We start from the raw sequence: 17,462 nt of genomic DNA, 5'->3' as shown, positions 1-17,462 counted from the left end.
CTGAATGCAGAATAGATCCATAGAATTGCATGCATCTTGCATTCACTGAATTACTACTCAAGCCTCGTCTGCTCTGATGAAGGAAGTCCTGACATGTCCAGCTCCGCCTCTATTCGCTCTGGCGAACCAAGGCACGACCGTCAAGCCTTCATTCAACTTCTTCCAAGTCCTCGCAGGGCTCTTGCTGGTCACTGCCCTGAAAGGTATCTCGGTAGTCACTTCCTCGATCGCATACACATCGTTGCCTTTGGTCCTTAGACCGATCATTTCAATTCCCTCTATCTCCATGGGGAATTCTTCGAATTGCGTATTAGACTTGATACCCAAACCATCAAAATGTGTATATTGGCCCTCCAATGCGGAGTTGTCAAACGATTCGGCAGTGTAGATGATAGGACCTCTAGAGACGGTCAAAGTGTCGGTCGTCTCCAGAGGGTGGTTCGCGAGCAGTCTGATAGGGAGGTCGAAAGTCGTTAAGATAGAGGTGGATGGTCCAGCGTTGACCAGAGCGTAACCTGCCACAGTGGCGGAAGTTTGTGTTGAAAACTGCAAACAGATCAGCTTGGTTCCCTCCGATAAGTTACTCCAACGAGGCTGAGATTAAGCCTTACCTTGACGTTCTCTGCGTATTCGGGCGTTGGGATACGGATCTCCCATGCCCATCCTTCCGGAGCTTCAGTAGTGACGTCCACCTTGCCTTTCCATGGCATCTCCGTGCTCATATTGACCTTAGCTTTTCCGCCACCTGGCAAGTCGACGGTCTTTTCGGCTGATACGAATAGATAGATGTCCAATTTGATCGTCTTGGCAGTTTCGTCTAACTTTGTGTTCCACGTATACCCTCCGAGGATACCAAGTGTTCTCGAGAGATTGGGTGGACAGCAACAGACTATATTGACATTAATCAATCAATCATCTTCTCCCGACAAAACCCAGGGTGATCATCAGAATGGGTCACTCACCTGTGAACCAGTCTTTCCTGGTAGCCACCTCATCTCCCCAGGTTTGCAGCTTGTTGGCATATGCGAATTGTTTCCCGTCTAGCGAACCGCCTCCAAGAACAGCGTTAAGCAAAGCTAGTTCCATGACGTCTCTATATCGACCATCGAGCTGATGCGACAAGATTCGCTCGCTGGTCATCATAGCAGCAATTGCGGCGCAGGTCTCGGCGTACATACCGCCTTCGCTTGTCGAGTTGGGCAGACGATGTTTGGCAATATGAAACCCTTCGTGCTGTTTTTTACAGTCAGCAAGAGATGCGGGAGTGAAGCCTGAAGCTACTGACTCACCCTTGGCTCGGAACCGAAACCACCGATAACATACATCTTGTTATCTACGGCATCGTCGAATAGTCTCTTCGCATCGTCGAGGAAGGATCCACCAAGGTCCGCCGCGCCGGTCGTCAGGTACATGGCTCGAACCGAATGACCAAGAATATCATTCTGCTCGTGAAGTGGGAGATGCGCTTGATGATACCTGTGTTGGGGAATGTCATCAGCTCGCTTCCATTTCGCTTCGTGAGCCAGTCGATACGATGAATCCGACTCACTCGATGGCGTCGTACCTATCTAACCTCTTTCCAGCCGTCAAGTCTTTCCTATCTTCGGCCTCCTTGACAAAGTATTGCTTGTTGTCGAGGTCCGCTCTCTTCTGACCCCGTTCGCTCAAGAGGTAGTGACCAAACTCTTGGTGTTTGGGATCTTTGGTCAGAGATGCGAGACGCAGTACGGCCAATTCAAGCTCGGGGTGACCAGGATAAGCGTGCATTTGGCCTTTGTTTGGTCCCACTTCTCGTATCCAAGAGTCAATGTTCTGAACATTCCCATCAGCTGTTGTACAGACCTATTCGGGCGAGTGCTCCAAGGGGGCTCACCTTGATCATGGCGTCCAAAAACTGTCGGGAGCCAGTATATTGGTAATGCGCCAGAGCACCCTCTAGAAGATGCCCAGAGTTATCTGTTTACCATACCCAGATGTCAACCTGCCAATCAATGTCTTGTGGCTGCTTGCGATCGGCCGATACTCACACATCTCGTGCATATCCCTGAAGTTCTTGTATCTTCCTTCAGGATCTACCACAGTGAAATAGATGTTCAGGTAGCCGTCCTTCTGTTGAGCCTTCTCGATCTTGTCAACCAGCTCTTGGACGCATTTGTCGAACTCGGCTTTGTGGGAACAACTGGATCCATCGGGGGAGTTCAAGAAGTAGCATACAGCCTCGATCCTGCCATGTTTGTCAGCAAGGATATTGCGTTTAGCCATGCATGAGGAAATTTACCATTTGCCAACGTCCGATTCCCAGAAAAGAGAAGGTGGGTTTCCTGTTACCTGTTATTCGGTCAGCACAATCAAGCTCGGTGTCGAAGTGAAGAAAATTGGTAGACTCACCCCAACACGACCGCCAGTCAGGCGATTGATATCATATGCCGGATGCCACTTCAGATCAAAGGCATCGTAACTCCCTTGTTTCTTGAGTTGCTCCAGTTGAGTCTTGAGTACCTTCTCTGAGTACGTCTTTCGGAGTTTTCCATAGAATGAGTCAGACTTGATCGCTGAGGAAAGGATCAGCTCCACTTCGTTGTCCGTGCTTGAACGTAGCTCACTGGTATCTTTGAAGGTGATCTGAGGATGGGGACGATCGACGTTGCCTTGGTGACCGTTCGTCTGCACTGAGGAAGTCATGTTAACAACGGTATCAAGCTCTGGACAGGTATGGGTCTGGTCTGATGGGGGAAGTACGAAGACAAGGGCGAGATCGCTGTCCGCTGTCCGCTGTCCATCCCTATAAGGCTAATCACACCGGCCAGACACTCAACAACCAGAGAGCTTCGCAGAACCAAATATGGTCAACCTCCACCCAGCTTTACGAGACGTCGCATGAGGCCGATTCCACCGGAAATACAGGTGAGAAGGAAATATCAATCTCGTCCCGTGACCTGCAGAGTAACGCCGAGCCGTTACGCTACATCACTTACCTACTTATGACTTCGCTGCCGACATGCTCATCCCGGCATCCAGACGGTGGTTTGCTGGTCCGATCAACCACATTTGTCTGTGTTCATCACGTATGACGACGTTTTGACTGTGGCTTGGCGTCGGATTGACTTTCTCGGGATTGCCCGATTTAGCCCATTTCAGACTTCACAACCTTTTCACGCACCATATGGTAATTTAGACATATAGGCACAGAAGCAGCCATTCAATCACACAGGTACATAACGTGAGAGCAACAGCATCGCCGAAGCGGGCCGCAGGCAGCTCGGTCCTTCAGCTCAATTGCGATGTATGACTCTCTCCAAGTGGCCCCGTGGTGGCTCGGATTCTTGGTCCGCGGGGTGTTGACTGCGAAATGATCTGCTGATCTGCTCTCAGCTGCGAGGTCTAAGTAGCGATCGGCAGGGTATATAAAGTCGCTTGATATTGCCAGGTCTTAGACGTAGACCTCAATTTACAAGCAGGACATCCATAGCTCAGTAGCAAAATGCCCAAGACAGTCACCGCCCTCAACAATCCTATTCTGGACATCAGCGATGATGAGGTCCAACGACTCATTGCGTTGGCTAAGACAGAGGCAGCTGCGGATGCTCAACTGACCATCAAGCAAGCGCTAAAGAAGTACAAGAAGGCCGTCGCTTGGTCACTCTTCCTTTCGACCAGTCTGATCATGGAAGGCTTCGATCTCGCTATCGTGCGTATAGGTTTTTGATCAAGCCATTTACTGATCGATCGTGAACTAATGACATGTATGGCAGATTACCGCTTTCCTTGGTTTGAAGCCTTTCAAAGACCAGTTCGGCACCATCAAAGATGCCAAAGGTCAATGGGCTATCTCAGGTGAACAACATTTTCCCTTGCTATTTAAACCAAGCTCAAGGCACTGATCTGATCCGGGTCATTCGTCTTAGCTCCGTGGCAATCCGGCTTGACCAACGCCGCTCAATGTGGGCAAGTGCTTGGTCTCGTGGTCAATGGTTTCTGTCAAGATTACTTTGGTTGTCGAAAGACCTTCATGTTTTTCATGGTCTGGATGCTTGTGGCTATTTTCATCCCCTTCTTCTCTACTACCCCGCAGGTCTTGGCTGCCGGTGAGGCTCTCTGCGGTATCCCATGGGGTGTTTTCCAGGTGAGTCGAAATCTCTTGGATCTTGACTCATAGCCACAAGGTGCTGATGACTCTGCGCCTCAGACTTTGTCGACCACTTACGCATGCGAAATCGTTCCTACTGTCTTGAGACCATACGTGACCGCGTATGTCTGCGGTTGCTGGGGCGCGGGTAACGTCATCGCCTCGGTCGCCGTCAGAGCGTGCGCGACTCTGACTGATCAGTGGGGTGAGTCTGGTTCCGAGACTATTTCTATTGACAACTCTTTGATGCAATTATGCAATTGAAGCGAGCTGACGAATTGACGATCTGGGTAGCTTGGCGAATCCCTTACGGACTACAATGGATCTGGCCCGTCCCCCTCTTCATCGGCGCTTACTTCGCTCCCGAATCGCCGTGGAACTCTATTCGTCGAGGTCGAGTCGAAGAAGCGCGCACGAATTTACGTCGATTGCGTTCCGCCGGCGCCACGCAGGAAGAGATCGACGCCACTGTAGCTTATATCGACCATACCAACCGACTCGAAAAGGCCGAGACCGCCGGAGCGAGCTTCATCGCCTGTTTCAAGGGCACGAACCTCCGTCGAACCGAGATCAACTGCGTCACATGGATGGCTCAGATCCTGTGCGGTAATGCCTTACTCAATTACGCAGTGGTATTCCTACAGAACGCAGGATGGAGCCAGAACCAGACGTTCAACATCAATATCGCCCTTCGATCGTGCTACGTGATCGGATGCGTCATCTCGTGGTTCCTCATGGTCAGAGTCGGTCGAGCGGATCTCTACATTGGCGGTCTGGCATTCATGTTCTGCTGTCTTATCGCCATTGGAGCATTGGGTTTCTCATCTTCACACGGCGCAATTCTCGCCGTGGGAATCGTGCTTGTCATCCAGACGCTGTGCAATATGATCACCGTCGGGCCAGTCTGTTATCCGATCGTATCTGAGACACCCTCCGGAAGGTTGAGATACAAGACTATCGTCATTGGTCGATTCGTGTATCAACTTACTCAGATCTTCAATAATTCAGTCACTCCTCGAATGGTTTCCTCTACAGGTAAGTTACCCTTGTTCTATGCCCATCATGCCCTATAAGCACTCTGCTGACTTTAGTGGCTGCATAGCTTGGAACTGGGGCGCCAAAGCCGGTTTCTTCTACGCTGGAACATGTCTCCTATGTCTCATATGGTGTTGGTTCAGACTCCCAGAGACCAAAGATCGATCCTTCGGTGAGATCGACCTGCTATTCGAGAACAAGGTCCCAGCTAGAAAATTCAAGTCAACCAAAGTCGACCGTAAGTCTTCGTTCCCAACATTCTCTTAGACGACAAATGCAATGCTGATGGATGAAACTCGTGCAGAATTCATCCACTCAACCCAAGCTGTTGACGAAACCCATGACAAGGAGAAGATGGAAGTGGATCATATCGAAGAACGGGTTTAAGCTGGAGCGAGATGGGCTGATGGGATGCTAAGCGAAGCTTCGATCTTCTGAATGGACGGTAGAAGATGGCATGGGATGGGCCAAAATAGGAGTAGTCATCGTACTCATATTGAGATATACTTTTGTATGCTGTTTCCGGTTGACATATATGAATGAAAGCAGGAAGTCACATTCGACGCAGGGTATACGCTACAATATGCATGAATGGATGGGCTGTAGCAGAGCCTTCCCACCTTCCATGAAGTCCGATATCTGAAGAAGCATACTGCTTGGCGTAATCAACACTTAGAGACCTTCAATCCTTTTCCAGCCTCTTTCACCCGTGAGATTTCTCACGATCTCCTTCCTCTTCTTTCTTTCCTCTTCGTTATCCTTGAAAACGAGGGATTCAAAGTCCCAAGACAAAAAATCCTTGATCAGTCCATCATGTCCATTCTGAAGGATCATAATCATCAGGCCCACTCTTGCCGAATCTCTAGCCTCATTGGCGCCATACCAGAACAGAGCCGCCAAGTGGTTTACAGCCAGAACGAACAAGAACGGATTCCGGTCTTTTGTGACCTGCCCGGAGGTCAAAGCTCGAGCATACGCCGTGAGAATCTCCTTATCTTCTTCGTAAGGCTCGAAATACCCCTTTATTCCCTTGGCCGATATCAACGGGATTTGGGTTATCGTCAACCTGACATTCTTCAGCAAGCCAAAATGATCTACCCATAACAACTTCCTATAATCGCGCGGGTAGTCCATGGATAGGACTGGTAAGAGGAGCTGAGTGAAGAGCGTATCCGAGAACGAGATCGATTCGTATAGGTCTAGGAAATCTTGATAGAATTGATAGAATGGAACGCCCGTTCCAAGGAAGGGTATCGATATCTTCTCCAAAGCTGCGGGCGAGGTCACAAACTCTTCCTCAGCTTGCCTCGATCTCGTGGTCGATCTGGCGATTTCCTCTTGAGGTAGACACAATGTGGTCATCAATCCCTTCATCAGATCACTGACTAGATTATCTCTAAACACCTCGACTTCATTGACAGCGTTACTAGAGGTCTGACCATGTTCGAGCATGTGGACTTTCATCAAACCGAAAATAGCTCCCGCTCGATCCGACCCTTCGATTCGGTTCCCGTAGCATAGCTTCAGAAGAAGGAGAGTGGCTTGAACGAGAGTGACTTCGGAGACTTGCCAATCGTTAGGTGTTTGCTGGATTGCCTCTGATGTTCCGGAACGGAGGAGTTCATTGAGAGGTGACCATAACCAATCCCTATCAAGTGGCAATCCTGGTAAAGCAGGTTTCTCCTCATTGTTGCTGGGAGGTGTTTGGCGAAGGGTCGATGTGGCTTTCAAGTAGAGATGAGAAGGTTGATAAGGTGAAACCACGTTTTCGACGTTGGGTAGGATCTGATATTGCAGTAATGGCCGGATGACTTGTAGACCGTCTGCGTGGTCCAGTTGGGATATCTCAGGTAGGACAGCCGTCAGGTCGGACTTGAGGATTACATCAAGCAATTCCAAGGCTAAGGGCTCGTCGCCTACTTGAAATAGCTGGAACAGGTTCAAGGCGCTTGCGATCCATTCGCTGCTCAGCGGCGTTGGTTTGGCCAGTATCAGCAGATCGTACCGTAGATACGTGCTGTATCGACTCGCCGTGTTCACGTTGGTTGCGTATTGGTCTTGCAGTTGATCGAGCATTTTCTCGGATATAAGCTGACCTGCTGGAAGTAATAGTCTGTGAAGCTGGACAGCTGCCGCTAAAAGCCTTTCGGTAGATTGCTCCTCTGTTCTGGCTCCGGCAACCCGTTCTAGTAGCTCATTTAGTCGAGTTTCCCCCAAGGCGACCACTAGCTGAGCTCTTTCCGCTTCTCCAGACTTGATGCCATTCACTCGAATTCCCTTAGTCCAAGCACAGAGCATCTCTATCGCTGCTGCTAAAAGCTTTGTGTCCTTTGCCTCACGCACGAGCGAGACACCTTCCTCTTCCCACTTCAGAGCAGCAACTTGTGCCCAAGTAAGGTCATGTTCCGGTGTCGTCCTATGCGGATCTATTGCGCACGTAATCCAGATTTCTAATAGCTTGAAGTACGCCTCGATCACTCTACATTCTGATACTAGATTTTCTGCGGAATTGGATTGGATGTGGTTGTTTACCCATTGACCGAGCATACGCCATATTTCCGAGGAGGAAGTGACGATATTTGCGGACAATCCGTACCTGCCCAGTACCGCATACGTACGCAAGACTTCCAAAGCTAATCCTTGTCCGTGAGTTTTGACTTCATTCGACAGATCGTTCGACCAAGTGGCTGTTACTATGGATCGTAGCGTTGTCTCATATACTCCTTGACCAAGTAGATCCTCGGCGCATTCCCTAGAGGAGGCAGTGGTATCCCTTAATAGTCTCATGGCTTCTAATGACGGATAACTTCTATGCGACTGGGACTGGCTGGTGAGAGTCGGGGGCCAAGCTTTGGCAGTGACGTGCGTTCTGATTACCGGAGGTATCAAGGAGCAGATAACCTCGCAAAGATCCTTGGAGTGATATGTCGCTCGACGAAGGATGAGTAAAAGTTGATTTATAGTTTGGCTTGAAAGTCCATCTTCAATTGACAAGAGCTCTTTGAGCCTTGGCAAGACATCTTCGAAAGGTATAGACGAGATACCTTCCCCTTCTATCGCATCTGCAGTGAAGTCGAGGGGATGATCCTGCTCTTCATTTATCCATGACCAAGCTGGACCGTCGAGGGCTTCGAAAAGGAGGTTGATCCCTGACTCGATCACTCCGATGCCTCTCGATAATCCAGCTAGAATTTCTACGCCTGATTCAATACTCCTTTTAATACATTCCGATTTTTTCAGCTCGGTGGCGACGACTTCCTGGTACACTCCTTGACGAGACTTGTGGATGATTCGGGACAGAGTATTCATCATGGTAATCTTCTGACTGGGTACCGTCGATCGACACAAGTAGAGTATTTCCTGTATTGTGTATCCCGCCATGTCCGGTGATGCGCCATGATGGTGTAAACCCAAATGTTGTGGTAAGTCGCTTTGCTCAGCGGATGAAAGGACATTGCCCGACAGGTCGAAGCGGGTAGATAATGATGGAGCTGAAGACGCGGCTGATGCAGGTACAGGCTGTAGCCAAGCGAGTTTTGAGGGTTCCGAAGGCACAGATGGGAAATATTGTTTGAGTTCAGAAAGCGAAGGATCATCTGGCTGAGTTGGGCGGGGTTTAGAAAGCACTGCAGAGCTGGACGAAGAGACTGGGGGATGCTGATGTCAGTATGAGGACAGCTGTCATAGACGAGCTTGAGGACATACCATTGGGTGGATCCGATCGCAGGGAGTCCCCTTGACTACTTGCTTCTTCTCTCTCCTTGCCTTTCCCTGTCCCAGCTTTAGCTTCGGCCCGCTTTCTGAGGGCCTGTAGCAGCTTTCCGCCGAATCTCTCTTGCAGATCCTCTATTTCCTGCTCCCTCTCAAGTTTATCCATGCTCTCTACCTTCTCCCAATTCTCCTCCGAGACTTGGTCTAGGATTTGTTGCGCATTGGTCAGGTCAAGAGGCCGAGATGATGGTCCACTTTTATCTTGATCCCGTTCTTCCCTTGCAGGATGCTTATTTGCTTCCTGCTCTACCTTGTACACACTAGCGCTGGACGATCCTTGACTCCGAGCTTGTTGTCTTCGTCGCATCAGCTCAAGGATTTCGGATCCGAATCGTTCTTTCAGCTCCTCAACTTCTTCCTCTCTTTCAAGTTGAGACATCCCTTCGACTCTTCTGAGGTTCTCATCCTGAACACTCTTTCTGATCTGTTCGACTTCAGAGAGCCGGTTTGAGCCACTGATGTTGCTGTCGGTATGTCGAGAAGTACCGATGGTAGGAGGAGCATCAACGGCTTTGCCTTCCCCTGCGACCTTCTCTCCGGCTGCTCGAGCCGCTTGACTCTGTCTGGCTTTTGCAAATGCCGAAGGGCGGTGCGAACGATGGACTGCTGCTGGGAAACCTGAGCTTGAAGATCCTGGGATTGGTGCCGAAGGAGCCACCGGCGTCTTTGTAGAGCGTTCGACGATGTCCTTGAGCATTGCTGGGCTGTTTGATGCCGATGGCTGGGACTGAGAAAGATAGACACAAAAGAAGAGACTTTTTGGATTTGTCAACATGACCTGGCTTGCCTCCACTTTACATTTTTGCCTGCATACAACACGCCAGATTGCCAATGTGTAGCTGCAGCTAGATTGGGGCTCATGCACGCAATCACTCGATGCAACAGGCTGGATAATATTCAGATGTGGTAAGATGCATGATGAACAACGTGAGATTAAGTTTACATATGTATAATGTCGACAAGACTGATTAGTCCCACATTCAGTGGAAGCGTAAACGAAGGAGGACATGCCCAGTCAAGACTTCTTTCTTCGCTTTTATCTATTCACACGTATGTAAAAGATTAACCCCACCTTCAAATATGAGTCGACAAAAGGTCAACCTTATCCGGATGGGGGACTGAAAGCGGGCTCATTGCCATTCTATATGGCTATGACTAAGACAACGAATTGGGAAATGAGAAGAGTCAAGAGGAATCGAATGATCAGGATAATCGTTGCATGCTATTCTATGACTGAAAATCGATCAGCGTTGTCTTCAAATCAGTGTCAGAATGATAAAGCATGAACGAAGGTAAGATCAGATAGTGCGAAGTGAACGCCTTCAAAGCTCAACTCCCTCGTCCACTCCGAAGAAAGAACGAGAGAGGGAAAGAACTTGTCGTACTGACGTGCAAATGTCTAGCAAGTTTCGTCCGGATATTTGATATTTGGCTGGGTCAAGAACAAAGCAGGCAGATGTAAGTACTCACTATACAATCTCTATACTGATTCTCCGCGTCTCGATAAATTCTCAAACAGATCAAGGTGGATAGGATGAAGAAGAATATCAACGAAAGAAAGATCAAGCACATAGCTCAAAAGTCTGCATTTCAACATTTTGGCGGGAATCCACGGCGTTACAGAATTGGCAAAAATAGGTGCGCGGTGTCGTCTCAGCTCTCTTTTCAGGCGCGCCACTCAGCAGATGTCAAATCCCCCCCACTTTCCCCCACTCTTATCGGTTCATCCCGGTCTCTTCCAACCGACATACCAGCTGGGTGCTCAGAACAATCTTCATTGCTTCTCTTCTTTTCTCTCTTTCCCCCTCATTGTTGTTGCTTTTTGAACTTGACTCTCGATAACAACATTCTAAGCGTCAATCCCCACAACTACTCAAATACCAAGATGCCAGCTGGATACACACTGACCAAGGAGGCTCCCGCTCCTCTTCCAGGAATCGTAAGCTAACCTGATGTTTGCTTCCATATCGAGAGCGAAAAAGCTTACAACATGGCTGCTGTAGTACTCTCAAGCCGTCCGAGCTGGAAACTATGTCTACACCTCCGGATCTGTAGGTATGAGAAAAGAGGGTGAGATGGTTGAAGGTACCGTGAGTCCAGCTGTTATTGCCTATCTGCTCTTTCAAGACTAAAGCTAAACAGCTGACTTCCTCGACACATCAGATCCAAGATAGGACCAGACAAGTTATTCAGGTGTGTCAATCATAGCTATCAGATTCATTGCAGAGACAAACACAGCTGACGTTATCACTGCTATAGAACCTCGAAGCCGTCCTCAAAGGATCGAACATGACTCTCAAGAACGTTGTCAAAGCCAATATCTACCTTTCCAACTTATCCAGAGACTTCAACGCTGTCAACGAGGTAAGCTTGCCCCTTCGCTGAGACTGTGGCCGGAATAAGCTTATCATTAATCATCAATTGCAATAGGTCTGGAAAGAACTAATGCCCGAGCCTAAACCCGCTAGAACATGTATCGGTGTAGCTGAGCTCCCAGCTGGCGGAACGGACGTCGAAATTGAATTTACAGCTTATGACGGTTAGATACGGGCGCTTGTGAGCGTTGAAATTGATATGCAATCATGAAGTGAAGTCAAATAGACGAGACAGACGGAGAATCTCCTTACCAGTCTATGGTACCGATTAGTCCGTTGCCGTTAAAGCATATATCTCGTCGTTCTTGCTGAAAGCCGGCTGTGAATTGCGATGATATCGGTCTTCCCATACTGACGCATATGCAAGTTCGGCAGCGGTATATGAGATACATTCTGAGCAACGATATATTATATGTAGAGTTACTTCTTTCACCTAATTACCTTTCAACTCAACACCCATTGTCCGTGAGATCACGCTTCGCCCATACTATTACCCCCGATATCGCTTAACCGGAGAAAGCTGGGTTCTCGGCCCAAGCGGAGAAGGGGAAGTTGAGGATAGCAGGTCCAGCGACGATGTTGTCGGCGGAGACACCCATGGGGTCGGACGAAGTGGAGACAAGGGCGTAGACTACACCTTGGAGCTCGGATGGGATGGTCGCCATGTCGTTAGCATCAAGTTGGACGGCTCTGGATCCGAGACCCTCGTAGAAGATGACGTAGTTGGTAGCAGAGTGGTCGTCATCAAAGGTGAATTGGGCGGATGAACCGGCAGCGTATCCATCACCAACGGCCAAAGTGGGGTAAGCTTTGACGGGTAAGGCAGCGTTGGAGTCGGGGCAAGAGGTGATGAAGGCCGAAGCGAGGGTGTAGACCATGTTCAAGTCGAGAGGGGTATCGTAAGCTGATCCCCATGGGTTGGCGTTTCCTACGGCAGAGGATTCCCAAGCTTGGTGTCGCGCCTCAGTGGAGAGGATGACGGCGGCAACCGTCAAGTAGTCTTTGTCGGTGATGTATTGGGCGGCACCGGCGTAGGCGGATACTCCGACGTTCTCGATGAGTGTGACCAAGCCAAGGAAAGACTTGACATCGGTGTAAGGGCTACAATAAACGGGGGAATATGGATCTGATCAGTATAATCCGATCGAAACTCAAAAGACGAGGTGAAGGGGCAAGGCGAAGAAGGAAAAGCTACTCACAAGTTGTAGGTGCACTCAGCAACGGAGTCGTTACCCAAGGCACCGGAAAGAAGGGATACGTGATCGGCTTCGTGGCCTGCGATCTGGCTGATTCTACCTCTGACCCAGTTAGGGCACCCGGCAGCCTCGAAAGCAGCTTCGTCGAATTGAGAGAGGGCATCGGCGCTGTGCAAAGAATTAGAGTCAGCCAAACGATCTTGAAAGTCAGACATCACAGGTAAGAGGGTCAACTCACTATAATCGCTTCTCGAGGTTCTCAAGGGTCAAAGCGTACTGCAAGACTTGAGTGTCGGTGGGACCGTCAGCTCGTCTGGTGAGGGCGTTCTTGAAAGAAGCGTAAGCCGATGGCATGGCCGAGACGGCACCGATGGCGGCAAGAGCAGCGATAGCAGCGGACTTCATCGTAATTGATTAGGATTTAAGACTGGTTGGTGATCAGAGTAAGAAGTGAGGAGCTATTCTTAAATTCAGAGATAAGTTTGGATGGAAGGGGGATAATTGGTATCGAAAGGGGAATACCCATCTATATATATGTAACTTCCATATGGATTTGGATAGCTTTCGGGCTGTATCCGGAATTCAAGGCGAAACGGTATATCCCTCATCTTCATCGCAAAATGACAACATCGCCTTCAGCTCATACGCCTCACAAGCTGTTCACTGGTCACCGAGATCAATCAATCGTACGATCCATACTCTTGATAATGGACGACGACGCTATGTTCGATACCTGATGAGGACCCCTTGATCAGATCTGGTAAGTCGTACGATCTTTTGGGTCTGCAATATGCATGAACATGCTCAAAGAAGCAATCCCGCTGATAAAACCATTCACCGGTATGTAAGGGGGACTTTAAGAGGTTGCGTCAGCAATTGCGCCTGCATCAAGGGGTCAGATAGTCGGTGAGCAAAGTGATACAGTAATACTAGCGATTAGCTAAATTAAGACTTTTAATCTATCCAGTAGAGTAAGTATCATCTAATGAAAGAATGATTGAATATGATCTCATGATCCGTAAGTTGCCTTCTCCTTGTCCCCTATTCAAGCCAGTTACCCGAGAGACGGGACGCTTAAGTCGGATGATCCGGATATCAAATTACATAAATCTCTTCCAAAATAGCCTTTTTGCACCCGGACTTCGATATCGATAACCAACTCGCCTGCCATGTTGCGCCGCTGAGTGGACACGAGGGTGTGGAGTAAGGGTGATCGAGACCATCGTCATACCCGGATGAGATAACGAGATAAAACAGTTTCTGGGGACCCATGTGCAAAGATCCCAGATATGAGACAGATAAAAAAGGCGCTATATATGACTTTGCCCGGAGTAAACGGGGGTACCAGATTATTGGAATATTGCTCTTACGGGTAAGGTCACCTGCGTCATTTAGGGTCAGTCTTCCTGGTCCAAGGGGACCAGTCAAATGAGGTTACAAACTCAGGAGGGAAGACGTATGATCGGTTTGTGTATGTAAAGAATCAGAATTCCTACGTCATATCCATGAGTCAGACATATCATGCCGACAGATTGCCGAGACTCTGCTCTGTGCTCGTCTAGTGAAATGGATCACGAACATTACTTTTATCTTACGTTTCGAGACCGGGATGATCGAGTAAACCTTACGGCATGATTAAATACAGAACTCATCAGAGGTAGTAGCTTAACTGCTTGCGGATCTCTTAGACCTGAGTACATTTGAATCCGTTATCAGATCACGCGGCTGCTTGATTTATGCCTTTATAGGAAATTCGACCTCACAGGAATAAAGCTATACTTATCACTGACCGATGCAAGCTGGACTACACCGGGATCGTGGCGATACTCGTGCACTTGTGAGCGCTTTTATCGTTACATCTGTGCATCGTTGCATCGCTTGACGGGCAGTGCCGCCATCGGTATCTTATCTTGGAGTTCACGATATCGAGTGCAGTGCACAGCTCGGCGTGTATAACCCTCCACTTCTTATCTGTGCTGCCCAAGCAGCCTACTATTGATTACTAAGATGACACCGCCTTTATACGACATAAATGAATGCAGGATTCCTGGTAGTCCACACATACAATCTCAGCTCATTCACACAAGCATGCTTCTGCTTTTGGGCGAGCAACAACGAAGGGTGAATGGTAGAGTCTGGTCGATATCGTAGACTCACTCGATATCCGTCATATCATCGAAAGCATTCTCATACAACTTCGCCTCGTCCAATCCGTGCGCTCGCATATGTTCAGTCAGTTTCAACTTGTACGCCGCCGCTTCTTCCGTCGTCATAATTGACATATCCTCCCATTCAGCCGGCATACCTAATGCTGCTCTTCTTGAGGCTTGTTTCTTATTCAATCGTCCCAAATAGATTCTCATAGCCACGATCAAGAGGCAGAGGACCGACCAACAGCCTATATCCACGTATAAACCCGTGTAATAGTACGGTGCTTCTTTCTCAAGGTAGACTAATACCGGATTTACACAACATCAGCTTCTGGGATCATTGCATGCATGTCTATGCCTCAAGTCGACCGCAGCATCACATGGAAGAGTGTGCGGATCTGCTCACCTTGCGGACCGACTATATTGCCCACGCATTGGAACACAAACATAGTTGAGAAAGTCACGACTCGCTTGGTCGTTCCTGCGGCGTTGAGATTCGCCCAAGAGTATAAGAGGGGTTCTGCGATTGCCTCGTCAGCGTTCATCTCCTATCACCTCCATTGAGGGGTCTGTCATAGGTTGCACACCACTCACGGATTCCAGCCAAGATATAAGCGATGTAGAACGAAGTCATCAAGCCCGGGATATTATCTCTGGACAATCGACAGATCGCAGTAGCCCCAGCGATAGGAGCGAGGGTAATGGTGAAGATGACAAGCCAACGGCACTTGAACTTATTCGTGAACAAGATACCGATCCAGAGAGTCAAGATCCCTATAACTCCAGTCGGCATATGCATGAGCGTCGTCTGCAGTGAATAATCGTATCAGCTCAATTAGTACATCACGAAACGGTTTTGGTAGTGCACTATAGGGTCAATTCATTTCGACCTGACTTACCTGGAAAGAATCGAATTTGAAGCCTTTGAGGATCAAACCAGAGAATGACCCGATACCTCCCGACGGGGTGGCAGTGCAAAGGTACATCGCAGCCCACATATACGTTTTAGGATCCCGGTAAGTCTCCCAGACTTGATTCCATTTCCAAGTTGACGATTTCGTTCCCGTTTGATTCTCTTTCAATCTTTCCAATGCGATCAATCGATCGTCTCCTTTGCGGAGGAATTTGGCTGTCGTAGGTGAGTTCGGTAATAAGTACCAGACCTATAAAACCCCTTTCGTCAGCTACTTCTCCTGCTCACACCGAATTTTCGTATGATTTGCCGAACCAATAATTATAGGAAGGAAAATGAGAAATAGAGCTCACAAGCGGAACCATAGCCAAAGATAGACCGCCCATGCAGATGAAAATACCTTGATAAGGCTTGATACCACTCTTGACATGGCCTACGCCAAACGCCAATAATGGTCCGAAGAGCGAAGCCATGGAATTGGCAATTTGGTATGCTACCGTTCGGTAAGACTGTTCTCGGCGAGTCCACCACATCTGAGCTGCGAAGGAAGGTCGGCAATTTCAGCTCCGAATATTGAGTCAACATGATGAATCCAGTCCTAATTCTTTTAAGATATCAGATGCTGGGAGGGAAAAAGGAGACCGGATGCTCACTGATGAAAACGAACGATGGCAAGATCGTAGCTTCGAATGCACCAAGCAGGAGTCGAGCAACCATCAATCCCGCAAAGCTCGTAGCTGCTGCACTGCAGATAGTGACGACCGACCAAGAGATGAAGTTGAACATGACCCAGTACTTGACTATGCGGAGCCACGTGTATAATGATGAGCACTTTGACTGCCCTTATTGAGCGTCCTAGCACCAGGGATGCTGGAGTGCTCGGGCGGAACGGGACTTACCAGGAAAGACTACGAGAGCGTAACTTGACAAAGGCTGGCAAACCAATTGCGAGACGTAGCTATCATTGCCATCCCTTTGAGTCAGTGCCAGCGACACAACGGGTGTGAAGCGTAATCCATGGAGATTTCAACTCACACGACCGACTGAAGCCTGATTAGACGAGACACGTTAGCAGGCATGTCGACTGGGTACAAATTCGTCACTCAAAGACTTACCAACTATACTCAGACCCTTTCAACCCCGTCGACTCCCTCAAATCAAATACCGCACCTTGGGCTACAGCGCCTTTATCGAGCTGTTGGATACAGTATACCTAGCCGCGTGAATGCATTTTTACAGTATCAGCTTAGCCAGATAGACTCGTATTGCAGATTGTATAAAATTGGCAGTGTTCATTTTTTCGACAAGTGACGATACCAGAACACAGTAGACTGACCTCACGATGCACATCGGGATACAAACGAAAATATCGATCTTTCTCAAGACACGCTTATTATCCTCTTGGGTGAATTCAACATGGCCTGATCTAGCTAAGATTTCTTGTGCTTCATCGAGCTGATTATTCGCCGTCTTCTTCTTCTTATTACCGTGACCGTGCCCGTTTCCGTTCTCATTGCCATTGCCATCCTCCAAATCATGTTGATCATCTGTATCTTTGAGAGCTACATCGTCGATCTGCTCGATGGTTTGTTTATCGTCTTCGGCCTTGTTCATCTTGATCTTGGGTTTCGTTTTGTATCTGATTAACACAATGTGGTACAAAAGCCTCGCCGAACTCCCGCAGTCCTAGATAAGACGCAGTTCTAGATAGGTTCAGTTAACAATAAGAGGGATTCATTCTTATGCTTCTCCCCGCGACGTAGAACATTCCTCCTCATTTATATTATCAGCACAACGGTTCAGTCCATCAAACATCGTGGAGACTTTCATCCGAGAACGATCGTAGACGGACGAATGAACCCCCGCGGGGACTTTCGGGCCGTTCGTTTCTTGATC

The 17,462-nt window shown here is 48.6% G+C and overlaps 6 protein-coding genes across 6 annotated transcripts; 2 read left to right on the top strand and 4 right to left on the bottom strand.

Annotated features, from left to right (window-relative positions):
* Positions 1 to 57: 57 nt before the first annotated feature.
* On the bottom strand, positions 58 to 2,682 carry I303_106411 (uncharacterized protein; the record flags this gene model as incomplete). Its single annotated transcript, XM_065969368.1, has 10 exons — positions 58 to 546; positions 612 to 889; positions 963 to 1,233; positions 1,290 to 1,476; positions 1,550 to 1,812; positions 1,874 to 1,956; positions 2,028 to 2,224; positions 2,279 to 2,328; positions 2,389 to 2,552; positions 2,604 to 2,682. The coding sequence occupies 10 exons, from the start codon at positions 2,680 to 2,682 to the stop codon at positions 58 to 60; spliced, it is 2,061 nt and encodes a 686-aa protein (XP_065825440.1).
* A 799-nt stretch (positions 2,683 to 3,481) lies between these two features.
* On the top strand, positions 3,482 to 5,548 carry I303_106410 (uncharacterized protein; the record flags this gene model as incomplete). Its single annotated transcript, XM_018411591.1, has 7 exons — positions 3,482 to 3,688; positions 3,753 to 3,834; positions 3,906 to 4,123; positions 4,187 to 4,331; positions 4,421 to 5,161; positions 5,229 to 5,399; positions 5,466 to 5,548. 7 exons carry the CDS (start codon positions 3,482 to 3,484, stop codon positions 5,546 to 5,548), a joined length of 1,647 nt encoding a protein of 548 aa, XP_018259403.1.
* A 285-nt stretch (positions 5,549 to 5,833) lies between these two features.
* On the bottom strand, positions 5,834 to 9,629 carry I303_106409 (uncharacterized protein; the record flags this gene model as incomplete). Its single annotated transcript, XM_018411592.1, has 2 exons — positions 5,834 to 8,808; positions 8,867 to 9,629. 2 exons carry the CDS (start codon positions 9,627 to 9,629, stop codon positions 5,834 to 5,836), a joined length of 3,738 nt encoding a protein of 1,245 aa, XP_018259404.1.
* Positions 9,630 to 10,817: 1,188 nt separating this feature from the next.
* I303_106408 (uncharacterized protein) lies at positions 10,818 to 11,476 on the top strand (the record flags this gene model as incomplete). Its single annotated transcript, XM_018411593.1, has 5 exons — positions 10,818 to 10,871; positions 10,936 to 11,022; positions 11,096 to 11,125; positions 11,192 to 11,296; positions 11,363 to 11,476. 5 exons carry the CDS (start codon positions 10,818 to 10,820, stop codon positions 11,474 to 11,476), a joined length of 390 nt encoding a protein of 129 aa, XP_018259405.1.
* Positions 11,477 to 11,813: 337 nt separating this feature from the next.
* I303_106407 (uncharacterized protein) lies at positions 11,814 to 12,908 on the bottom strand (the record flags this gene model as incomplete). The annotated part of the gene is made up of 3 exons (XM_018411594.1): positions 11,814 to 12,408; positions 12,507 to 12,671; positions 12,742 to 12,908. The coding sequence occupies 3 exons, from the start codon at positions 12,906 to 12,908 to the stop codon at positions 11,814 to 11,816; spliced, it is 927 nt and encodes a 308-aa protein (XP_018259406.1).
* A 1,614-nt stretch (positions 12,909 to 14,522) lies between these two features.
* I303_106406 (uncharacterized protein) lies at positions 14,523 to 17,180 on the bottom strand (the record flags this gene model as incomplete). The annotated part of the gene is made up of 10 exons (XM_065969367.1): positions 14,523 to 14,550; positions 14,661 to 14,955; positions 15,060 to 15,173; positions 15,248 to 15,461; positions 15,553 to 15,816; positions 15,920 to 16,104; positions 16,220 to 16,366; positions 16,466 to 16,524; positions 16,682 to 16,779; positions 16,908 to 17,180. The coding sequence occupies 10 exons, from the start codon at positions 17,178 to 17,180 to the stop codon at positions 14,523 to 14,525; spliced, it is 1,677 nt and encodes a 558-aa protein (XP_065825439.1).
* Positions 17,181 to 17,462: the final 282 nt, after the last annotated feature.

This window comes from Kwoniella dejecticola, chromosome 8 (assembly GCF_000512565.2).
Source record: "Kwoniella dejecticola CBS 10117 chromosome 8, complete sequence".
Taxonomy (NCBI): domain Eukaryota; kingdom Fungi; phylum Basidiomycota; class Tremellomycetes; order Tremellales; family Cryptococcaceae; genus Kwoniella; species Kwoniella dejecticola.
This window is presented reverse-complemented; position numbering and strand designations above follow the sequence as displayed.